General features: G+C 36.1%; 1 protein-coding gene and 1 pseudogene across 6 annotated transcripts in view; one reads left to right on the forward strand and one right to left on the reverse strand.

Annotated features, from left to right (window-relative positions):
• The window catches only part of Rabep1 (rabaptin, RAB GTPase binding effector protein 1), a 175,121-nt gene that overhangs the window by 82,021 nt on the left and 66,623 nt on the right, over positions 1–26,477 (forward strand). For all 6 annotated transcript variants that reach the window (XM_021238511.2, XM_021238510.2, XM_087192008.1 and 3 more), the window contains exon 2: positions 13,242–13,370. In XM_021238511.2, coding sequence (XP_021094170.2) covers positions 13,242–13,370 — 129 coding nt within the window. The remainder of the gene's footprint in view (positions 1–13,241; positions 13,371–26,477) is intronic.
• Positions 7,180–8,106, reverse strand: LOC147823890 (putative uncharacterized protein ZNRD1-AS1 pseudogene; annotated as a pseudogene).

The raw sequence follows: 26,477 nt of genomic DNA on the forward strand, positions 1-26,477 counted from the left end.
TTTTTTTGGTTGTTTTGAGACAGGGTGTCTCTGCGTTCAGACTGGCCTTGGACTTACTATGTAGCCCAGGTTGGCCTCGAACTTGTGCCAATCTTCCTGCCTCAGCCTTCCAAGTGCTAGGGTTACAGGGATGTACCACCACACCTGGCTTCAAGTATTTTTGTAGAAGTTTTAGCTCTTAAATTTCAATTCATAGATCCATTTTGACTTTTATTTTTGTATATGATGTAAGGTAAAGATGGGAGTTTATTACCACCCTCTTTTCATTTTCTTTTTTTGTTTCTTTTTGATATCCATGTGTCCAGCATTCTTGTTGAAAAGGCTGTCCTCTTTCCTTTGGATTACCTAGGCTCATTACCAAAAATCAGTTAAACATACTTGTTTCATTCAATTTCTGGATTATAATCTGTTCTGTGGAGATGTATATTCTTTTTTGGTTATCTTAGCTTTCTAGTAAGTTTTAAACTTGGATTAATGTTAGTCCTCCAACTTTACTTTTGAAGAATGTTTTAGCTATTTTAAATTTGTATTGTAGCATAAATTTTAAAATTAGCTTGTCAGTTTCTACAAAAAGTACATGCTGGAGTTTTGATTAGGGTTACATTGAGTGTCATTCTGGAGACTTGACCTTTTAACAGTATTGAGTCTTTCCAGTTGACAAAAAAGATATTTTATACTATATTTTTAAATTAAAAGTGAAAGAACTTCCATTTATTTAAACAGTTCTATTTTGTATAACAATTATATTTTGTAACTTTTGTATTAACATTTTGTCTAGGGTAATTGTCACATATCAGCATACTAAAAATGTTTTAGACAGCTTAGTTATGAAAATGTAATTGATTTAATAGCATAATAAATTGTATGACAGTTTTCAGTAGTGAAAGTCAAAGAAGTCATAGCAGGTTTTAACTTCACTGAAGAGTCCCAAATCAGGTCTTGAAATGACATGATACAGTTCTATTATGAATGCCAGTAGAGTTATAGGCAGAAAACTGAATTGTTTGGGTTTGTTGTCTTAAACAAGCCTGATATTTAAGTTTTGAATAGGTATCTTTGTCTGAGTGGAGAATTAAAATACGTAAATATCCAAATTAATTAGAAAACAGCTGTTCTTCAGTCTAGTGATAATTCATGCTTTTTCACCTGGCAGCATTTACTTATTGTATTTGAAATAGTGTAGAATAACACCAGTTTGTACTAATTGAATGGGTAATAGTTCATTTTTATCCATGCACATGTAAATGTTGAACACCAGCTTTTTGACAGATACAATTATTGGACTTAATGGAAATAAGAAATTAAGATAGTCTAAAACCACCTGGTAAAGTTCATGTAATGGTAGCCAAATTGTCTTTTAAATTGACAAATACTCAAAAATATCTATAGTTTATTTCAACTGTATAGTTGCTTCTGAATTCCTTTTGGCATTCATTTGAGGCTTTTAGCATGATTACATACATACATTCCATTTGGAAATAAGTGGTGGAATACAGTTGATTAGTGTGGTAATAATACAAGAATAGGCCTTGAAATATAGTTTGTACTGCACTAAGTAGTCACAGATATTCAGGGACTTAGAAAATACTTCCCTGAATATATCCCTTCTACCTTGGTGTACTATGCCTATTATCCTGGTCCTTTCCAGTTCTGCCCTTTCTGGGCCAACTGACTTTTCTCTACTTCCATTTCCTTCTTTTTTATTGTACTACCAGGAATCTGCATTTTGTTGTTGTTGTTGTTGTTCACAGTTACTATTGTTCAGTCTATTTGTCTTTTTCTTAAAGTTTAGTTTACTTTCTTGTCTTATTGATAACCTTGCTTGAATTTAGTTTTGGGAGCATTTAAAAATAATGGAGTTTTACCACTGTGGAAATCAGTATGGAGATAGCTCAAAGAACTAGGACAGACTGGAAGTCCCATTTAACCCAGCTATTCCCCTGCTGAGTATCTTCCCCAAAGAATTAAAAGATTCATACCACAGTGATATATGTGCACCCATGTTCATAGCAGCACAATTTGTAATATCTAAAACTTGGAAGCAGCCCAATTGCCCATCAACTGGAGACTGGATAAAGAAAATGTGTTTTTTAATATAAAATGGAGTACTACTCAGCCATAAAAAATGAGAAATTAGAGACATTTATAGCTAAATGGATGCACATTGAGGCGATACCCTTAAGTGAAATAAATAGGACACACATGTGTAAATACTGAATAGTTTCTCTAGTGTGAGAAACTGAAAGTGTAAATAAGGACTAAAAGGTATAATGGATAATGTGAAATAGAAAGAAAAGGGGGAAAGGGGAAGGGAAAATGGGAGGGGTAGGGGAAAGGAACAAAGGGAATGGAATTAATATGAGAAAATGGAAACAAAGTCTTTGTAAATAGGGAGGGATTGAAGGGAGGGGAGGGGAATGGGGAAAAATAAGAACCAAGAGAGATTATGTAAAGGTGCAAATTTCCAATGATGAATGTCATTATAATGTATACCTAAAATGTAGCAAGAAAATTAATTTTAAAAAAATGGAGTTTTAAATAAGTGGTTTAAGAACATTTTTAGAGAATAAAGTTGTCAGTAGGAAGGTTCTCTAGAACAAGTTGTATCGAATTAATATCTTCATTTTTTTCTCAGCAGGATTATCTATCTGAAACTTAAATCCTGAACCTGTGTAATAGCAGCTGTCACTTGAGTACATATTGTATGTGAGGGTTTTTTTTGTACTGGGGATCAAACTCGGGTCCTTGCACTTGTAAGGCAGGCAGCAGAACCACTGAGCTAAATTCCTGGCCCTATACGAGTTATTTTTTATGTGATGCTATCATTAATCTTTGTAGCCTATGATACGCTGCACAATGGCTTATCATCTTCATTTTAATAATGAAACCTAAGGCAAATAGTTAATCTTTCCAAGGTTTGAGTTAAAGCCAAGTTTCTCTGACTCCAAAATTGTACCTAGTTTACCTTTGAATTTTAGTAAGGCATTTGTAGTGTTATGAAATCATGGATAAGATGAAGAAAATGGGATTCGATATTAAAGATGTTTGGATAAAAGTTTTTCTAGTACAGTTTCAAGTTTGGGGATTGTGATACTCCCAACCTTGTCTTTGTTGCCTAGAATTGCTTTTGCTATTCTAGGTCTCTCCTTGTTCCAGATGAATTTTTGGATTGTTTTCTCAAGATCCATGAAGTATGCTGTTGGAATTTCAATTGGGATTGCGTTGAATCTATATAGCAGTTTTGGAAGTATGGCCATTTTCACTATATTGGTTCTTCCTACCCAGAAGCAAGGGATGTCTTTCCATTTTCTGATATCCTCTTTGATCTCTTCAGAGTGCTGTAGTTTTCAGAGTAGAGGTCTGTTGTAGTCAGAAGGATTTGGCAAGGGAATATATTAAATACAGGACACATAATTTATAAGATTATTTTATGATAATTACCCAAAAAGTTGAATGCAAAGGAGTACAAGAGATTAACTGCACACTAGAAGCCCAAAGGATCCAGCTGAGGGCCTAGATCCCAGCAGTTTCCCACACAAGTCCAGCTAAAGGCTTAGAGTCCAAGGCAATCCTCTCCTCAAGTCCAGCCAGTGGCCTAGAGCCCCATGGCAATGTCTCATGCTTGTCCGTATTGAGGATCTGCACCTGGAAGGCCCAAAGGCCAGTGGTGGAAGCCTGAAAATCTACACTGGTGAGATGAAGGATTTGTGCCACCAAGCTGAGGGATCCTCATTGGAGCCAGGAAGTGATGCTCACGGTAAAGATCAGAGATCCCCTGACAAAAACAGCAGCCATTCCCAGCAACAGAGAGGCCCCGAGCTCCGCCTCCGATGAGAACATCTAGTTGCATCAGGAAAAGCATCCTCAGCAAGCTTCTCCTAGCAAATCAGCAGGCCAGTATCTTCATCTCCAGTTCTCTTTCTATGGCTATTGGTAACAATCTTCAGGTGGATCTTTCATGCCCGGACCATGCTGATTCAGGTCAGCTGAGCATTACAAATTGACCATTAGTCAATCCACTGCAAGGTCTTTGATTTCTTTCATTAGGTTGATTCCTAGGTATTTCATTTTTTTGGATGCTTTTGTGAAAGGGGTTGTTTCTTTATTTCCTCTCTCAGTTAATCTGCTGTTCGTGTATAGGAAGGGTATTGATTTTTGTGTGTTGACCTTGTATCCAGCTACCCTACTGAATTTGGTTATTAAGTCCAGAAGACTTTCGATGGAGTTCTTCAGGTCTTTTATGTAGAGTATCATGTCATCTACAAATAATGACAATTTAATCATACCACAGCGATACATATATGCACCCATGTTTATAGTGGCACAGTTTGTAATAGCTAAAACTTGGAAACAGTCCATCAATGGGAGACTGGATAAAGATTTTTTTTTCATAAAATGGAGTACTACTTAGCCATGAAGAATGAGAAACTAGAGACATTTATAGCTAAATGGATGCACATTGAGGCCATATTCTTAAGTGAAATAAATAGGACACATGTGTAAATACTGAATAGTTTCTCTGGTGTGAGAAACTGAAAGTGTAAATAAGGATTAGAATGTATAATAGATAATGTGAAATAGGAAGAAAAGGTCCAAAGGGGAAGGGGAAGTGGGAGGAGTAGGGGAAAGGAAAGAAAGGAAAGGAATAAATATGAGATAAGAAAAAAATGGAAACAAAGTCTTTGTAAATGGGGAGGGGCGGGGGGGGTTGCAGGGAGGGCAGGGGAATGGGGAAAAAAAATAACAAGATATATCATGTAACACAAATTCCCAACGATGAATGTCATCATATTGTATACCTAAAATGTACCAATAAACTTAATTTAAAAAAATCTTTCTAATATATTAGTATCAACATGTACTAACATATCATATGATGTACCAAAGAGTTATATCTTTAGTCCTAACTTATGATTTTGTAGACAACAGCAGCCCTGCAACATGGTTAAAACTGTACCAGGTTTAGGTTGGAGGGAGCCTTGGCCAAATTGCAGTTAAAGTGGAAAGGACTTAAGGACAGTGTTAGGTTGCATTAGACTTATGGGCTAACAACTGGTGTTGTGGCCCATTCAAAAGATAGGATAAACTTACTGTACATTATGAGGTGTGATGGAACAATAATGTTTATGTTTAAATAAAGCAAATCTATTACAGCGTAAGACATTGTTATTAATCCCCTTCAAAATACTCCTTGCTTCCAACACATTTATCATTCTTGCCACTTTCTGAAGCAATTCTGGAAGTCCTCTTTTGTGAGTATCTTTAATTATGGTGTTATGCCTTAATGTCCTGAATTGATTCAAAACGTTTATCTTTCATGGTCATTTTGAGTTTGGTGAAGAACCAAAAGTCACATAGTGCCTCATCTGGTGAGTAAGGTGGATGAAGAGACACTTTTTATGAGCCTTTTCGTTGGATGGCACTCAACAGCAGCATTCACCATAGTTCTTTTCATACCTTGTAAAGACACAAGTGAGGACTTCGAGAACTGCTTCAGAAAATTGTCAAGAACAATATGACATGTTCAAAGTGAGATGGAATATTTTGATAGGACTTAATGGCAATGTGTCCTTTAGTGTAACAACATTTTTAAATATTCACTATTTTTATCATACCACATATTAAGAAGGAAGATGAGATTTCTACTAGACTGTGCTGGTCTTGTGTTTTATCAGTATCATATTTTGTGTAGAATTTTAGTTAACGTAAGCATGAGGAGAGAACAACTAGAATTTACAAATTAGAATTCCGAAGAACATTTAGAAAATAGAAAATTCTGTAGAATTTAGAAATTCCTGAAGAGTTAGGAGGTATTTCATTTGGAGAAGAAAGGAGAGAATATGTGAAATGTCAGAAATTTTCCTCTCTGACTCTAGAGGATAGAACTAAAATCTCTAAAGAAGCAGATTTAGCATTGTTACTAAAAATAGGTATTTCTAACAGTTTAAGCATACAAGGAAAGGGTGGGAAGATAATCTAAAATCATCTGAACAGTGCAATTGGCTGTCCTGTGAGGTAGTGAACACAGTTACCATATTTACATTCTCATGAAAGTCACATGATCACCTGTCTGTGATATTGTAGGAATGGATTCTGCATGAATAAGGATTTGGTGGCTTTCAAACTATTTTAACCGTTTTCTACAGTAGGAAGTACATTTTAGTTTTTTTGAAAACCAGTCTAAGTGTATTTATAGCTGAAAAAGAAATATGAAGTAACACACCAACATTAAATGTGGTCCTAATGTTTTCTGTTGCACCTCATTATTTTAAAAAGATAAGTCATTGAAAACAGTTCACTTATACAGTTTGAAATACAGTGGACTAGAATGAATCCCTGAAATCCTTGCAACACTGTGATCCTGTGATTGTTCCTACTACTAATGCTAAAAATTAGACCCAGGGAGCTCCACACTGCACATGTTTGATTATCAGCCCACAGAGGGGTTGAAAATGGAACAGTATTTTGTGTGTGTGAGTGTTTAACCTGTTGGCATTTTTGCTAACCCTGTCATCTCCCCCACCAGGCTTTACCGTCGTTTCTTCTTTTCCTTAATCCTGTTTTACCCTTTTGAAGAATCTTAGTTTTTTCTTATCTCATCCCCCCTCCCCAGTTAACATTTAATGCTAGTTTGTTCTTTCACTTAATTTTTTTCCTGAATTCCTAAGTACTTCAGGTAGTTTACATGAGCATGTCATCTTTAGGTTAGAAGGAATTGGCTTTCTTACTTGAAATTCAACATGTTAAGTGTTATCTTCTATGTGAAATAATGTGACAATTGCTTAAGAGAGTTGTAAAAGGAAAGACTTAAGGTTTTTCACTTTGGTTCACAGAAGGAAGGTTGAAAAGTTGTCCTGTGTAAACTTAGTGCTATTCAAGGCTTAGAACAAGTTTATCTGAGTGAGCAAGGTAAAAGGATACAGTGTCTTAAGGCTTTTAAAGTCAGGTGTCTTTGGTATTATAAAAAGTGAAATGGGATTATGTAAAGTGGAGGGCCGGGGATTTAGCGCAGTGGTTCCAGCGCCTGCCTTGCAAGTGCAAGGTCCCAAGTTTGATCCCCAGTACCAAAAAAAAAAAAAAAAGAAAACAAATAAAGTGGAACAATTTCTCTTATACTAAAGAATTGTGATTATCTTTAGTACTATATTTGTTTTTTGGTACTGGGATCAAACTCGGGTCTTTGGGCTTGCAAGGCAGGCGGCAGCGGAACCACTGAGCTAAATACCTGCCCTATCTTTTTTTTTTTTTTTGACATTTATTAATGTTTTATTTTCCTATTTGATGTCCCAAAAAGGGGAGTAGAGCCAAGTGTTTTCTTTCACTTGGCTTTAGAATTGTATCCACTTCCTCTCTAATCTGAGACTTTTCTGTAAGGATAGTCACTTGCACCCAACTTCTACTGCATGGCTGGAAAAGTGGATATGCAGTAACTCTCTCAAGCTCCCCGATGTCTTTCTGTGCTCTCCCACACTTTTCACATGTAGATGGCTGGCTCTGGCTTTTTCTCAGGATTCTTTCCTTGAGTCTTTGCTCTATAAATTCTCTCCCTCAAATCATGTGTTCCTGGTGATCCTTAATTTACATCTGTTCTGTTTCATTTACCTGCTTTCTTCTCTGTGCTTTCTGGATGCTTTTCTGGTGTAATTTTTGGTAACGTTTCACTGAGGGGTTGTGGTTGTCTAAACGTTCTGTTCTTAAATCCTTTGGCCTGGCCTGTTCGATGTATGTGCCTTTCTGTTTCCTCTCTCTGGGGTATTACATAGTAATGCTTTTGTTCCTCTATGCTTTGGGTTGTTTCCTCCTCCGTTTTCATCTTCATTTCATTGCCTGTTGCCTCTTTTTCCATTATGCCCATTATTCTTTTATTATAGTAGGACTCGGTCAAGCCTGGTCCCTACAGTGTTTCATACTCCTCTTGATGTTTCCAAGTTATCAAGTATCTTGCTGCTGTTGTATGCATCCCACCTAGGTTCAGGATCTTTTTCTCCAGTGGGGACTGTTGACCTGCAGCAACCCTAGGGTCTTTCTATATTTTAACCCAGGCCAGTTGGAGGTCACAGGACCAGGGCAACAGCGGCATCTCAAACTCCCTTCAAATGTTCGCACTTCCCAGGGCTCTGTGACGAAGAGTGGCAACTTCCCTGCTCTATCTTTAGTACTATGGAAAGACTAAACAAAACATTTGGTTTCTGCATACCATATCTGTTTGATTTAATATTATAAATGATTGGTAATGTTAACCCAGTTACCTGCATTTAGACTACTGTTTGTCTGTGATTAGTATTCTCTAGTTACGTCCCCCCTTCCTCGTTGAGGAATACAAAGTATAATTCAGTGGGTAGATTTATAGCAAATAGTAGTCTTTTTTAGTATTCTTAGAAAAGGCTGGAGGAAGGGGCCAGGGATTTAGCTCAGTGGTGGCACACCTGCCTTGAAAGTGCAAGGTCCCGAGTTCGATCCCCAGTACCAAAAAAAAAAAAAAATCAAAAGAAAAGGCTGGAGGGTGATAAGTTTTAGAGCACAGAGAGACTGTAGTTTACTAGGTGAGACTTTTTGAAAGTTTATTTAAACAAATTGCTAATTCTGGGAAAATTTAAGTGTAGCTTAAAAATGATTATTTTTTTGTGTTGAAATATTTTTAAGATCATTGAAGTAAATTATGTGTCCATTTTTTTTTTTGGTACCTGGGATCGAACTTGGGTCCTTGCACTTGTGCAGCAGGCGACAAAACCACTGAACTAAATCCCCAGCCCCTATTATGTGTCCTTTTTATGAGCAACGAGATTGAAATAGAGCAATAAGAAAATTACAGTTATTGCTGGCTGTGGTAGCACTATCCTGTAATCCCAGCACTCTGGGAGGCTAAAGCAAGAGGATCACATGTTTGAGCCCAGGCTGGACAATTTAGTGACTTAGCAAGACTCTGTCTCTAAATAAATAAATAAGGCTGGGAATGTTGGTCAGTGCAGAGGCCTTCTAATTAAAATCCAGCCGACATATCTTCTTAATTATCAGAGTACCATTTTAGTATATATGTTTCAGTCTTTTTTTCATATTTGTTCATAGATCACATCGTGCTGTACGTAATTTTGTCTCATTCTTTTTTTTTCTGACATTGATATTATTCTGTTGAATGGATGTACCTACCATATTTAATAGTTTCCTTCCTTCCTTCTTCTCTTTCTACTTCTCTACCCTCCCCCTTCCCTTTTTCTAAGAGATGGAGTCTTGCTGTGTTGTCCATGCTGGCCTCAAACTCCTGCACCCAAGTGATCCTCTCAGCCTCCTGAATGGCTGGGATTGGCATAATTTTTAAATCCAGTGATCACCATCTAGGTTTCAGGAACTGTTCAGATTCTTTTCTCCACTGGGATCAGTGTTCTAGAGATTGAAATAGGTTTTTTCTTGGATTTTGAACATCTTTAAATAAAACTATTTTGGTTGCAGTAAAATTTGACCTAGACTGCTTTATTACTTGTCCTGTGGTTTATGTCTTATAAAATTTAGCACTGTACAGTGTTTTCCTTAGAGGAATGTAGTAGTAGGGTACTAGTAGTAGGATACAGCTTGACGCTTAAAAATATTTTAAGTTATTGCATGTTCTCTCATTTTTGTCAAAATTAGGGAAAAATACCTAAGACTTATTGAATCATTTATGCTATTCTTATTTTTTTCCTTTTGTATTGTTGTTGCTTAGTTCAGACATTTTGAGTAAGGGATGTAGTAATTTTTCCCTTTGGATGTCAAGCATTAAAAGTTACCATTGCATTAAATAGTTTTCCTTTGTTCTTATTCAAATAAAGGTAACAATATATGGAATGTAAAAAAATATGTATGGAATGTATGGAATGGTTTATGAAGACTGATGTACTAAAACTCTCAGTTGCTAACTTTTAGAAGGTTGGTCAGTGTTGAAGGGTGACATTGACACTTGTTAATTTGCTGTGAGGCTATGTGGTAGTAGGGAAGGGTATGAACTTGAAAATCTAAACATGGAACTGAGTTGGAATCATGAGACTGGGAGTGACTTGTCATTTGTGGCTACATACAGAGACATTTGATCTGTCTGGGTTTTTAAATTTATTTTTATTCATTTGATCTGTCTGCTTTTTTTTTTAATTCATGAAGTAAATACCACTAGTTTAATAATAACAGGTAGCATCAAGTTTTTTCTGTACATGCTGAGTATTTTTAACTTGAACTATTAGCTAATTATTGTGAATTATTAATCACCATGTTAGAAAAATAATACAGCATTTTGTGTGATGAGAGCTACTTTGATTTGTGGTTTGCTCTAATGTATTACTATATGCCTACTTATCTATAAACTTTCCTGCTCTCTATTCATGATGAGTTGATTTTTCTAAATATAATAGAAGCATTCTTACAGGAAACAGTTATTTGACCTTTCGTTTTTGTAGAATTGCAGTGTGTTTAGTAGTAGTTGAATTGGATTATTACTTTTTAAAATTAACAATAAAACCAAAATGAGAAGAGAGAGTAACTTGGTACACCCTGAGAAGGATCGTGATTCCTGGAATTGAAAACTTTCTTGGGGTCTGGAGAGAGCCAGTCAGACATGTGGGTGTAGATGCGATTTGAATTGTGGATCAGAGCCAGGATGAGGTTGGAAGTAGTGGAAATACACTTAATGTTTGACTGCAGTTTTAAAGTTTAGCTGCATTTTTGTTTTTGTTGATTCATGAGCCTCATTAATTTAAATACAAATATAATGTTGAATGGCATGAGCATTTTGTAAGTGCATGCAGGTGGTTTGGGTAGGGATGGGCTGGAGATGTAGTTAGCAGAAAGTAAGAACAGAAGGATCTTGTTATATATTTATCTTTTTACAGTACTGAGGATTAAGTCCAGGGCCTTGTGTATACTAGGCAAGCATTCTACCACTAAGCTACATCCCCAGCTCTCATTTAATTTAATTTATTTATGTATTTTTGTTTTGTTTTGTTTTGTGTTTTGAGATAGGGTCTCCCTATGTAATGCAGGCTGGCCTTGAACTCACAATGTAGCTCAGGCTGACCTTGAACCCATAGTGGTCCTCCTCCCTCAGCCTGGAGTGCTGGGATTACAGGTGTGTGTCACAGTGCCTGGCCATTCTTTTGGTTTTTTAAGACAGATTCTCCCTATGCAGTTCAGGCTGGCCTTGAACTCACTGTGTAACCCAAGCTAGTCTCAAACTCACAGCAATCCTGTTTCAGCCTCCCAAGTGCTGGGATTAGGTGTGTGCCATCGTTCCCAGCCTTTTATGTATTTCAAATTGACAGATAATATTTTTATAATGTAGAACATGATTAAGTACATATACATATGGAATGATTGTCTCCTTCCAGAGCCCTCCCCTCCCCTGCAGTGATCAATAGCTACAACTAATATTAAGGTGTTACTTGGAAAAGCTACTTAACAGTGAAAATACAGGCAGAAATAAAGAGCACAGAGAACAAAATTTCTTCATGATTTAAAATGGAAAAGTGAGATAATTGCACATATCCCCTTTCCAGCATTTTTTTCTATCCCTCTTCAAATTAGCAGATGTCATTTCTTTTACATAAGGCTCTATAGATAACTTGTCCCTCAAAATGACTCTTTACTTTTAATGATATGAGACTCAAATCAGTGCTCATTTCCCCTTTCTGCCATGAATTCCACTAATACTGTTAAATCTGTGATGAAGCTAGTCTGGAGATGTCATGGGAATGAACAAATACTGGTTTTAGCTTATTATTTATTGTCAGAGGAAACTATATCCACATTGTAGAAAACTTTGAAAAAATATGGAAGAAATTTATGAGCCAGGAATCTATTATAAATAAGTAATTGGTACATTTTTTAAGTCTTTTTTTTCTATGCATTATCAAATCAGCTCTGATTTGGTATGGTAGCACATGCTTATAATCCCAGTGCCCAGGAGACTAAGGCAGGAGGATCACAACTTCAATCCCAGACTGGACAGTTAAGTGTCTTAGGGAGACCCTGTCTCAAAAGAAAAAGGGAGGGCTCAGGATGTAGCTTAGTGTAAAGGCCCAGCACCTCAAAAAACCCCAAAATAAACAAAATCAAATCAGCTCTGAATTAAATGAGAGTGGATTGGGGGAGAGGATGCCCTTCACAGATAATCTCAGTTAAAATTGTAGGCAAATCATTGTCATTGAGGGTGGTTTATAGTAGGAAACTGTGACCTCTGCTGGCTTAGGTAATTAATGTACTGATATGGTGTTGTAATCCAGTGTGGACAGTGTATCTAAAAGTGTACCTTGACTTAGTACAGTTGTCTTATGTGTTTTAAATGTTCTTTCATCTATTAGTCTGGCTTTTAGTCTGTATGTATGATAATTCATAAGATCTTATAAATAAATGAATCTGATGGTGGAAAAATAAAAGGGGGAGGAAGAAGGGGGGAAAAGAAGGGAATTGAAATGGGTTATGTACATGTACTAATTCCCTACCATGACTGTAATCATTGTATACTGGAAACATGTACTAATGAAAGTGAAAAAAAAGAGATTATGGTCATAGCCTTAAGGCTGGGTTGTTAAGGGAGCAGGGAGGTTAAGGGTTTATGCTTTAACCAAAACCACCCCTGGGCTTGCCCAGAATAGGCTGTCATTTCATGAGCTGGGGCCACATTTAGGGCCCTTAAATGTGATTAAGTGGTTAATCAAAAAAACAACCTAATCTCTCAGTATTTGAGAGTTCAGATAGAATATACCGTTTTATATTCTTTGTATTTGATTATAATCGTCATGGATCATTTTGAAATTGGAAGACTAGTTCTGGATGGTATGGTTGACCTAATCAGGAAACCTATTAGATTTGCTCATACCAATTGAGAGATGCAGGAAATAGCAATATTGGCAATGGGTTCAGCTATTTGATATGTAGTTTAAATAATTCATTATTTAACAGTTCTGAAAGTGGATTACTATTCTGTCAAATGTACAAAATAATTTTAGAAACTTTTTTTTTCTTTTATTTGGGAAATTGGCCTTCTGTGATTCTCTGTATATATGCTGTTTCACTACACATGACTCATTCACAGTTTGTATATATTAAGTGTAATAGAAGTGTCTTGCTCTTTTTCAAGTTAGAATTTCCTAGACTATAATGGATCTTGGGAAGAGCTTGTCTACTTGTTTCATGTATAGGAATGTGAAATACTAATTTATTCTTGTAACTTAATTTATAAACAAAATTATTGCTTGTTAACTAACATTTTTTTTTTACAGTTTCTCTTCAGCAAAGAGTAGCAGAATTGGAAAAAATCAATGCAGAATTTTTACGTGCACAGCAGCAGCTTGAGCAAGAATTTAATCAAAAGAGAGCAAAATTTAAGGAGTTATATTTAGCCAAAGAGGGTAAGTTCCTAAGTCTTCTTCTAACCCCTATGCTAAACTGCCTTAAAATTTTAAGTCTTTTGGTAGTGCAGTATTAATTTTATTCTTAAATAATTCTTTATTTTTTCATTTTGAAAAAGCTCTTTATTGTTTCCCAAATATTATTCTAAATAAGTGTCTTACAGGGTTGAGTCAGAAATAGTCTATATTAGAAAAACATTTTTACAGACATTGGAAATAATTCTAACAGAAGATGCTCACATTTATCTAGCTGTGGCTATGTTCCACATAAAAAATTCAGCATCCAAAGTGCAAAGACAAAAATGACTTTTCTTGCCACAAGAAATACTGATAATCTTCCTTTACAGCTACTCTTAATTGTTAGTGAGATGCCATGCAGACAACATATTGACCTTTAGAAACAGGGTTCAACTGGACAAGGAGTGAGAGGGCAATCATCAGAATGAATTCAAGTTTGGAGAACAAAATGGCTTTGATCCCAATCAACCCAAAAGTTCAGCCAGAGGTCCGGTAGAGGTTAAACACTAGTCAAAGGGTCACATTTATAAGGCTGTGCCATTTTATACTACTATGACTTAATCAAACCAAATTAAAGCTAAGCATACCCCATCACTACTTCTGACCTCCACCAATAATTCTTTTTTTTTGGGTACCGGGGATCGAACTTGGGTCCTTGTGCTTGCTAGGCAGGCGGGGGAACCACTGACCTAAATCCCCGGCCCGCTTCACCAATAATTCTTGATTTTATACTTTCTTACATTTTAGAACAAAAGAATGCTATTTAGAGGCTAGGGTTAAGAATGCACTTAAAACACAAATGGGTAAGTGAGGTGTGGTGGTGGAGGCCTGTAATCTCAGCACTTGAGAGGCTGAGGCAGGATTACTGCAAAGTCGAGGCCAGTGTGGGCTACATAGTAAGTTCAAGGTCAGCCTGAACTGCATCGTGAGATCCTGTCTCCAAAAAACAAAAAAACAAAAAAAACAGGGATTCATTAAAACAAAGGTAGGTTGCTGTGCCCTACCCCCAGAGTTACTAAGTCCCAGAATTTGTATTTTAAGCAAATTAACCAAGTGAGGCTGATATTATTGGTTCAGATACTACACTTGGAGAAACACTGACCTAACGTTATATCTAAAAAATAATTTGATCAGAGTTCTGTTCTCCGCAATGAAAATATGCATGTAAATTTCTTCTGTATTGTGATGTTATTCCAATTATTAGAAATATGTAATCAATTACACTTTTTCACACATTTAAAAATTATTAGAATGTAAAAATTATTGGAAATTCAGCCTTCATAAGATACTTGTGTTTCCCAATTAAGCCTTAATCTTTAGATTAATATTGTATATGGATAGAAAAAGATAGACTTTAGCATCAGTTCTATTGCAGGTTTTTTTTTTTTTTTTTTTTTGGTACCTGGGATTGAACTCAGGACCTTGCACTTATGAGGCAGGCACGACGAAGCTGAGCTAAATCCCTGGCCCTGCAGTTTTTTATTTTTAAGTAGATATAAGCACTGAGAACTGTTGATCTCCTAAATAAATAGAAACAAAAGTTTTATTACAGCAATTATTTATTTCTCTTAACTCTTTCTAAATTACATAGTACTGTAGCGTTAATTTTGTTGTTGTTGTTCTAGCAGCTACCTACTCAATTAGGTCTTTCTTTTATTTTGTTGAAAGCAGACTTTGTATCACCTGGCCTGCTAAAAGATTTGTTACACGTTATTCATAACTCACTTTAAAAAAAAAAATTATTGGCATGGCATGGATATTTATTTTGCAGTGCTGGGGATTGAACTGTTTGGTTTCATGAGGGTAAATTTTATCTGGGAACTGTAAATTTATATAAATAAAAAATTATGTTTAAAAGGAGAAATATAATCACTTTATTCGAAAGAGGAGAGAAATGAGGAGACAGACTTGTTGGAGTAAGGTAGGGAGCCTGGAGCTGGTGCTTGATGGTCTCTGTTCTTAACCCTTTTTATTACATGGCGAAAAAAGATCCTCCCTCTGAAATTTGTTATAACTTGATGGCTATTTCAGGCTCTGAGACCCTTGATTTGGCCACTGAGCCTCTCCCCATTACCTATGTGCAAATACTTGGGCAAGCTCATTTAGTGCTTCCTTGTCCTGCCAAAGTGCTATCTCTAAAATTTATGATGGGCCTTACATACAAGCCTGATTTAACAATTAGTAAAGGAATACATGGACATTTTAGTGCAGTAATCTGGTGAGAATATAAATACGTGTATGTGGATGTGAAGGTGTGAGTATTTATTTTATATACTGAGTATTCTATAATAGAGCTCCCTACTCATTTTGTCTCTTTTGTACTTAACTGGAGGTGGAGAGGAGTGGTGAACTGGGGCCTTGGCACCAAGTGGGGCCAAGCTGCTTATCAGCTGTCCTTGCTTCTCTTAATTGCTCTCTCTCTAGCAAATGTTGTACCTCTTTCTAGTTAGGATTTGCCCTAAACCTCACTTAGGCCCTTACCTTTCTCTGCTTGTCCCCAAATTTTTACCCACAGAACCGAGGAGCACTGAGCTACATTCCCAGCTCTTAAAATTTAAAAAAATCTTTGGTACAGGGTCTTGTTAAGTTGTCCAGGTTGGCCTTGGACTTGTGATCCTTCAGCCTTAGCCTCCCATGTTGCCAGGATTAAAGGCAAGTCCTGTTACAAACAGTGCTCAAGAAGCCACTTGGACATAGGCTTTGTGTGAGAAAAAGCTTTATTCCTTTCCAAATGTGAACAGGAACTAAAATCGGGCAGATTTCAGCAGCTTTATGTGAGAAAAGGCTGAGATTCTGAATGATTTTCAGCAGCTATCTGGGAGAGAAACCAGGTTTATATAGGTTTTTAGAAGGGGGGGCTGTGATCTGGAGTGGAATGTTTATGATTGAGGGTCCATGGACAGTCAGCGCAGGTGTACATATAATACTGGACTCTGATGCTGAGGAGATATATATTTTGTCCTAAATTTTCTTTATGACCTTCTGTTTACTGAGATTAGCCTGTTGTTTGGTGAGGGTGCGTGTTTGCTCAGAGGATCTCATTCAGGCCAGGCATAACATGTCTTATCATGCCTACTGATGTTATTTTAAATTGTCCCTCTTATTTGATATCACAGGAATTTTTCCTCAACATTTTCAGGGAACCATAGTAAAATCAAGGATGGTGGAAAGCCTTTGGTTAAGTAGGACAAAGGGAGGTTGAAGAAGAATCTCTAATTAAACATCCCTGTATTTCAGAAGAGTATTTATTGAATTTGAGGATCTAGAAGTTGATTCTTTTAAAACATGTGTCTATGAATCCCATGGAAAACCTCTGCCTCCCCAGGGGTATAGTACCTAACTTTGAAAAATTATTGCTTTGGAATATTATTATTAAGACTGTAACTTTTTTTTTTTTTTTGGTACCGGGGATTGAACCCTGGTCCTTGCACATGCCAGGCAGGCGCCGCAACCACTGAGCTAAATCCCTGGCCCAGGACTATAACTCTTAATGGATAACAAAGTTGAGTGGGTTTTGAATTTTAAGGTGTGAGTTAGGTTGGGTGAAATACATCCAGATTATACCTTATGCACCTTGTCATGAAATTTAACCTTACTCATGCCAGTTAAAAAAGGAAGAAAGTGCAAAATAACAGCACATTATACTTGGTTAGAGTAAAGTCTAGCTGCACAAAATTTTTGAGTTACATATATGTTTACAGGGTTATGATTAAAAATATATAATTTTTTGTTTGAAATAGTGTTCAAAGAGGTTTGAGAGCCATTTTCCTGTAGGATGGAAAGTTTTTAAACATCAGAGAATTTAGCTCAGGGTTGGAAAGGCTTACTGGCTGTGGGTTGGGGTGAGTAGAGTTCTTTGTTCTCATGACTTATGATAAGGCTGTTTATTTTATTTTGTTCCTTCATAGCCTGATAAGGAGGTGGGAAAACTGATGTTCATATCTACACATGTAGGCATGGTGGCACTGCAAGACACTGTGGAGGTTGGCATGAATGAGATAGGATTGTTGTCTTCAAGAAAGTATAGACTACTGGGATAGATCATAATGTTGCATAATGTTATCATTGTTGAGTTTATGTTAAATGTCATGGGCAGTAAGTCCTGTTGGATTCTTTCATATGTTGGTGTAAGTTTGTTACCCTTTTGTTATGGCTTATGTCTGGATGTACCCCCAAAGCCTTATGCAGTCATAGGTGGGGCTTTTTCAGAGGTGGCTGGATCTAGAAGGTGTAATGCTGAGATTAAGAATGTGTGATTACTAAATCAGTCCACTGATTGGTTTGCTGTCCACCCTAAGTAGGGTAGCCTAGATAGAATATAAAAGGGTCAGAAAGAAGCTGCTATTGTCACTTGTAGCTTGGTGCTTTCTGCCTTCTGCCTTGTGCATGCCATGAACTCTTTGTACTCTGCAATGCCCTTTTGCCATACCACCCTGCCTTGGAGCCAGCCAACTATGGACTGAAACCTCTGCAAACTGCTCCAAATAAACCTTTCCTCCTTTAACTTTGGGTGTTTTGTCTCAGCGATGAGAAAAGGTAACTAAGGCACCTTCCCCTGCTACCTTTTTGGTTCTGCTATAGTTCAAACCCAAGGGTTTGCATATGTTAGGCAAATGCTCTACCACTGAGTTACAACCCTAGCCCTTTCTTAACGTTTTAAAATTTGTTTCCACCTTGATTTGACAGGATACTGCCTTAAACTCTGTACAGTGGTATGATCTTATCAGGATGACCTGTAATACATTTAATGCATTTGTATAAGGTCATGACAATGTTTGCTCTCGTGACCAGTTCAAACCCAATATGTTACTGGCTAAGCTCATCCTTACTTTTTCCTTTACCTTGCATACCAATACCTCTGTCACTCAGTCATCCTTTCTATGGCTCTCTCTTTTAGTTTTTCTTTATTCAGTAAATTGAAGTTAATCTTGTACACAGCTTGTTTGATTTCTTTTATGTTTTTCTCTGTCTCCAGGTAAAGCTGTTAAGGTTTCTTCTATTTTCTCATTTTTTTCCAAATTATAAAATTGATTTTTCTGTAAAATTCTGAAAAAAATGAAAATGACTAAGAACCTCTTATTTCTGATATGCATTATCATTTGTCATTTTATATCTCTGAATTACACAGTTTATATGTAGGTTAGTTAAGAAAACATACTTTGTAAGTGAAAGATACTTTGATGACAACTAGACCCAATAAACAATCTTTGGTGTACTAATGAATCTTTTTTGTCTGAAGTTTTCAATAAACTCAAGCTGGCCATAGAGAACAGTTAAAGTAGCTTTTTACAAAATTTGAAAAGGAGTGCTATGATCCTTTTTGAGAATTTTGGTGACATTCCTAAATACAATGAATAATATATAAGTCAGTGGTGATAATTTAGTTTCTGTTTTGACTCCTTGCTTGTGTCACAGTAAAATCTAAAATGGCAATGAATGTTATTGCACATACTCTAAAGTATGAACTCAGTCTTTAATGCTTGTCACAGGTGTTAACAATATAAGCCATGGTCATTGATATGCTCAGCAGTTTTTTTTTATCTTTCAGCAAACCAGGTCAGGGTAACCCTGAGAGTTCACTTTTTTTTCCCCTAGTAGGGACAGCTTTTAATGTTGTAAGAGCTGTGCTTCTATTTATTGTATTTGGAGAATAGATGAGATACACATGCACACAGTACTGAGGAATGTTCATAAGAGAAATGATGACTTTTTATTTCTCTTACTGTTTCCATTTTTTCCTCAGCTGACTTCAATTGGGAATGCTTTACATTTTTTAAGTTCTGTTGCTTTTCTGTTGAACTTGAAAAAAGTATTTTCTGATTAACTTTCTTCACTTAACCAACTTCAGTACAAAGCTTGGCACTGCTGCAGTGTTTATGTTTTGTGTTTTAGAAATTCTTAGTCTTAGGCAGTGAGCAAGAGCCCATTATGTGAAACACAAAAGGCCACGGAGTTCTCAGCTTGAAGGAAAATAGAAGAAATGGAGCTCATGTTAATCATCAAAAAACAATGAAGTTTTATGTGGTGTTCAAAAGGACTTTCTACATAGTCATAATTTATATAGACCTATATAAATGCGCACCAGAATTTTAATATAGATGCTAACCAGGATTTTAATAGTTGAAAGCTAGGTTTAGGAAGCTATGTGGCCAACATGACATCAATGCACTTAGACTGGAAATAAAAGAATATATTTAAAAATAACAATTAAAAAACATTAGAAATAAAAAGAATAAAGAAAAAAGTTAAAAAATCATTAAAGAACTTGGAAACAAAATACAGAAATTGTAAATAAGGTTAATGGTTTAAACTGTAGAAAAGATACAGGCTTTTAGTAAATTAGAAAACAATAGTGAGGAGTTCTCTATCCTAGTGAGACAAAAAAGGGAAATAACAAGAAACATATTTAAAAAACAGAGGATTGAGAGCTTCCAGCACACATCTAAGGAGTTCCAAAGAGAATGGAGGCTATTGTAGAGAATATTTGAGGAGATAATAACAGATTTTGTAGGCATCAAAGAAAATGTGATCGATCTCTGGTACCAAAAAAAAAAAAGAAAGGAAAAGAAAATGTGAGTCATCTTAAATACTGAATGATATGAAGGGTAAATAACATTAAATTCAAACCTGGTACATTTTAAACATTATTGCACCTGGATCAAGAATGAAAGAAGAAACAATTATACTGACAGATAATATCATTTGAATACCATATTTCAGACATAAAAACAAAGGTAATTTATCATTTACCTAATCACTAAAATAACTAATAGAGATACACATTCACAAGAAGAAATGTAAACAAATTGGGAATATATAATATAATAATGCAGAGCACAGAAATTGATAATTATGACTACTAAGAAATACTAAAAAGTTTCAGTTCACTTTTTTTAAAGAAGAAATTAAGGGCCGGGGATTTAGCTCAGTGGTTCCCCCACCTGCCTCGCAAGCGTAAGGTTCCAAGTTGGATCCCCAGTACCAAAAAAAGAAGAAATTAAAATAACCAGTAAAGGGCCGGGGATTTAGCTTAGTGGTTCCGGCGCCTGCCTCGCAAGCGCAAGGTCCCGAGTTCGATCCCTGGTACCAAAAAACACACACACAAAATAACCAGTAAAATTAATGGTTACGGCAAAAAAATCATTAAAGGGGAGAGCTGGGGGTGTAGTTGGAGTTAGGGTTTGATCTTCAGGATAACAGTGATAACAACAAATCATTGCAGGACTATAGAAGACTACTTTATAATGAAATATTCTACCAAAGAAATACAGTAATGAACAACAACAACAAAAGATATAGCTAAAATTATATTTTGAAAGTAAGCCTATAACTTAAAAAAAAATTTTTTTTGAGACAGGGTCTCACTGTGTAGTTCAGGCTGGCCTTGGACTCACTGTGTAGCCCAGGCTGGCCTCGAACTCATGGCAATCCTCTTTTAACCTCCTGAGTGTTGGAATTACAGGCACGTGCCACTATGCCCAGCTGCAACTTTAAAATTTTTATTAAAATTGTTAAAAGACATAAAGGATTGAAAAATAAGTGATCTAAACATTCAACTCCAACACAAAGGAAAAGAATGAAGTCCCAAAAGGTAGAACATAATTAACAATAGAAATTAATTAAATAGAAAGTAACAGACTGAAAATCAAAAGCATGTTTTCTGGAAGAAATTAAAAAATAAAAGAGATGTAGAAGTATAAGAGTACTGTGTGTGTCTGTGCCAAGAAAATGTGGAAATTTATATATATATAATGAGTAATTTCCTAGGAAATTTGAGTTATCCAAGTTACCCCAAATAGAAAACCTGAATAAATTAATAACCGTAGAAGAAACTGAATTAATAAAATAGAATTCTGCTTTACAAAAGATGCCATAGGTTTAGTAAGTTTTAATGACAAATTTTGTTTAATCTTCAAGGAGTGGATAGTCTCTATCTTTTATATACTATGTCAGAACCAGGTAAGAGAAGGCTGTCCAATTTATTTAGTGGGATTTTTATTACCTTGCTATCTAAACAAGAAGAACTAACACTAGTGTAACAATATATCAATGCCATTTATGATCTGAGTTTAAAGTCTTAAAGTTGACCTTAGTAGAGTATTAAAAATCAGCATTCCATGGTCAACTGGAAATATGTACTAGGAATACAAAGATATTTTTACCATTAGAACATCTCTTGATGTACTCATTACATTAACTGAAAAAACCCAGGAAAGACAGTAAAATTTAACACCCCTTAGTAATATAAACTGTTAGTAAATGAGTATTTGAAGGGAACTTGCCTGACCTATGAAAATATTTGTATTAGATACCTGTAGTAAAGCTGGGCATGGTGGCACATGCCTGTGATCCCAGCACTTGGGAGGCTGAGGTAGGAGGATTATCAGGAGTTCAAGGCCAGCATTGGCTACATAGTGAGTTCACAGACAGCCTGAGCTACATAGTGAGATCCTGTCTCCAAAAAAAAAGAAAAAGAAACCTATATCATATGTCATGCTTAGTGAAACAGATAAGAAGGCCTGTTATTATTTTATCAGAGGTCCTCCTAGCCAGTGCAATAAAACAAAAAAATTGATTATAAAATTGGAATTTAAAGATAGTTTTTCTCCCCTATGGTTCGTAATATGATTAAAGAGTTATTCAGCATTATTACTGAATTCATTATAGTGGTATATTATTATTAAATATAATTTATTATATAATGTACGGGAATGTAAGGGAATTTAATGTAAGGGAAAATTAACAAGAATTAATATTAGTGCTTCCTAAATTTTTGTAAAAATAAAATAGATTGAAGGGGATACTCTATGAGGCTAGTATTATCCCAATACCAAAACCAAAAAAGACATCACAACAAAGAAACTTAGACCAGTATTCCTTAAGATTATAGATGTAGAAATCCTCAATGAAGTACTGTTAAATCAAATTCAGTAACACGAAAAAAGAATGACAGAGCGTGACCAAGGGAGATTTATTCAAGGAATGAAGGGTTGGTTCAACACTTGAAAACCAATTAATGTAATACACAGCATTACTAGGATAAAATACAAAAAACATGTGATCATATCAGTAGACACAGCAAAAGTATTTTTTGTAAAATCTAACATCCTTTCATGATAAACTAGGAAATGAATGAAACTTTGTCAACCTTGTAAAGGCATCTACAAAAACAGCTAACATCACCTTTAATGTTTAAAGTCTGACATTGGTGTTGGCAAAGACTTAATGAACAAAACCCTGATCATAATAGGAACTATCACAAAGAATCAACAGATGGGATCTCATCTTATTAAAAAGCTTTTGCACAGCAAGAGAAACCACCAACAGTGAAGAAGTGGTTGTTTCCAACCCACATTGTGGGAAAAAATTTTTGCCAAATGTCCTCAGACAAAGGACTAATAGCTAGAATATATAAAGAACTAAAAAAAAAAAAGAACTTCTAAATTTAAAGACCCAAAACAAAAATGGGCATCTGAATGAATAGACATTTCTCAGATGAAGAAGTAGAAACAGCAAATATATATGTGAAAAAATGTTCACCATCACTGGTCATTTGAGAGTTGCAAATTAAAACAATGCTGAGATTCCAGCTCACTTCAGAAAGAATGGCTGTTAGCAAGAAATTAACCAATAATGAATGCTGGAGGGACTGTGGAGAAAAAGGAACCCTTTTCCACTGCTGGTTGGAGTGTAGACTGATGCAAACACTGTGGAAATCAGTATGGAGATACCTCAAAAAACTAAAACTGGAAATTCCATTTGACCCAGCTCTTCCCCTTCTTGTTATCTTCCTGAAAGAATTAAAGTATCGAACTACAGAAATACATGCACACCCATTTTTATAGCAGCACAATTCGTAATACTAAATCTTGGAAACAGTGCAAATGCCCATCAACTGAGAAATGGATAAAGATGATGTGAGGTTTTTTAATAAAAGAGTACTACTCTGCCATAAAGAAGGATGGGCTTGAGACCTTTATAGCTAAATGGATGCACTTTGAGACCATACTCTTATGTGAAATAAATAACACACATGTTTAAATACTGCATTGTTTCTCTGATATAAGAAACCGAAAGTAGAAATAAGGTCTGAAATGTACAGTAGACATTGGGAAATGGGAAGAAAATGTTCAAATGAGAGGGGGAACAAGGGAGGGGGGAGGGGGAAAGAAGGCACAAGAAAAAGAAAGTCAAAAGGACAAAATGGAAACAAAGCTTTTGTACATAAAGGAAGGGGGAAAGGAATGGAGAAAAAAAGAGGCAAGATATATCATGTACTGGTACAAATTCCATATGATGAATGTTATTATGTATATCTAAAATGTACCAATAAATGTTTTGCTTTAAAAAATGTTTAAAGTCTGAATGCTTTCCCCTTAAACTCTGGGACAAGAAAATTATATCCACTTTCATTACTTACATTCAACATCAGAGGTTCTATTCAGGGCCACTAGGCTAATTTGAGGGTGGAGGTTATGGGGGAGAAAGAAGAGAGGGAGGGAGGAAGCATGAGCATAGACAGACACCAGATGGGAAAGGAAGAAATAAGTAAAACTACTTAACTAATTTTTTTTTTTTTTGAGACAGATCCTTTCTATAGTTCACGCTGTCCTTGAACTCATTATGTAGCACAGGCTGGCCTCGAACTTGTGGCGATTTTCCTGCCTCACCCTCCCCAGTGATGAGATTGTAGGCATGCACCACCACACCTGGCTACTTAACTTTTTTTTTTTTTTTTGGTACCAGGGATCAAACTCAGGACTTTGCACTTTTGAGGTAGGCGCCGGAACCACTGAGCTAAATCCCTGGCCCTACTTAACTATTTTTAGATGAGATGAGATTTATATGAAAAGTCCAAGGGAATCCACTAAAAAACTTATTTGAAACAGTGAATGAGTTCAGCAAGGTATAGGATACAAGAGCAATATACGAGAATCTGTTGGGCCGCACCTGGGAGGCTGAGGCAGGATTGCGTTGAGTTCAAGTCCTGCCTGAGCTACACAGTGAGTTCAAGGCTAGCCTGAACTACATAGCTAGACCTTGTCTCCAAAAAAAAAAAGCATTAGTTGTATTTCTGTGCACTTCTGATGAAAAATCTGAAATTAAAAACAGTTCTACTTATAATAGAATTAAAGTAAATAATGTACTTATAAATAAGTTTAACAAAATAAGTTCAGGAATTATGCCGTGAAAACTTTAGAACACTTTTAAAAGAAATTAAAGGGGCAGCTACAAGAGGTTGGTAAGTTTGAGCCCAGCTTGGGCAATTTAGTGAGACTCTACCTCAAAATAAAAAAAAAAATTTTTTTTTTTTTTTTGGTACCAGGGATCAAACTCAGGACGTTGTGCTTGCAAGGCAGGCGCGGTGCCACTGAGTTAAATCCTGGGTCCTCAAAATAAAATTTTAAAAGTTCTGGAGATGTAGCTTAGTGATATAACCTGTGCCAGGCCTTGGGTTCAATCCCTAATACTGGGGAGAAAGAGAGGAGTGATTAAAGGAAATTAAGTAATTGGGAAGACATTGTGTGTTCATGGATCAGAAGACTTAATACTATTATGAGGCATTACTTTGCAGATCTGAAGAGTTGGTGCAGTGCCTTTCAGTATCCCAGCTGGATTCTTTGTAGAAATTTACAAGCTGATCCTGAAATGTATATGGAAATTCTAGAGATCTAGAGTAGTCCCAATTCTCAAAAAAGGAAGAAAGGGAGAAAACTCAGGCTTCTTACTTTCAAAATGTACTGCAAAGTAACACTAATCAAGACAGTGTAGGCTGGGGATTTAGCTCTGGTTTTGCTGCCTGCTGCGCAAGCGCAAGGACTGAGTTCGATCCCCGGTACCAAAAAAAAAAAAGACAGTGTGGCACTGGGATAAGATTACACATACAGGTCAGGTCAGTGGAATAGAACTGAAAACCCAGAAACAAACTTACATCAGCTGCTGTTTGAATAAACCGAATGTTATTTTCTCTTACTCATGCATGAAAAGTAAAAAAGTAAAAGTACTCTCTACAACATGAATGAACGTTGAAAACAATACTAAAGTAAACAAAGCCAGTTACAAAAGACAACATATTGTATGGTTCAGTTTACATGAATATCCTGCATGGGTCATCTACAGAGATAAAAGTAGATTAGTGGCTGGTTAGGGCTGGTGGGCTAAGGAGTTGGAAGGTCATAAAGGATGCAGGATTGCTTTCTGGGGTCATGAAAATTCTGTAAAATTGATTGTGATGATGCACACATCTGCAAATATACTAAAAAGATCAGTTGTACACTCTAGGTGAATTGTTCGGTAGGTGAATTATATATCACTAATGACACTGCAAAAAGTTTGTTAGGTCAGTGAAAGTAAAAACTGGATCAGTAAAGAAAATAAAAATTAAAAATGTTGAAAAGTTCAATATAAATAGTAAACCTTTACCCAGGCAGAGAGAGAGGGAGAGAGAATGAGAATATGAGAATTATTAAATTAGGGCCAGGGATATAGCTTCGTGGCACCATGCCTGGTAAGTGCAAGGTCCTGAGTTTGATGCCCAGTACCCCCCCCCCCCCCCCGCCAAAGACAATCTGAACAGGCCTGTATGTATTAAAGTTAATGATAACCTTCCAAAAATGAAAGCACCATGTCCAGTTGGGTTCACTGGTGAATTGTACCAAATATTTTATGGAGAAAATTATACCAATTCTCTACCATCACTTTCAGAAGACAGAAAGAGAAGGAATACTTCCTTACTCATTCTGTGAGGTCAGCATGACCCTATGTTCAGACTAGTGAAAAATACTACCAACTTCAGGGGAAGGGGGAAAAATAAGAACCAAGAGAGATTATGTAAAGGTGCAAATTTCCAATGATGAATGTCATTATATTGTATACCTAAAATGTACCAATAAAGTAAAATTTTAAAAAATACTACCAACAAACTACAGACCTCTTTCATGAACACAGATGTAGAAATCCTCAACAAGAAATCAGTAGATCCAATCTATGTATGAAAATAGATACACATTGCAGCCCAGGGAGACTTGGCCCTATGTATGTAGCACAGAGTCATGCTGAAGATGAGAAGTCTTGCAGTCATGTCAATAG

This window comes from Heterocephalus glaber, unplaced genomic scaffold (genome assembly GCF_053883595.1).
Source record: "Heterocephalus glaber isolate CG9 unplaced genomic scaffold, H.glaber_assembly_v1.0 deba00001564, whole genome shotgun sequence".
Classification (NCBI taxonomy): domain Eukaryota; kingdom Metazoa; phylum Chordata; class Mammalia; order Rodentia; family Bathyergidae; genus Heterocephalus; species Heterocephalus glaber.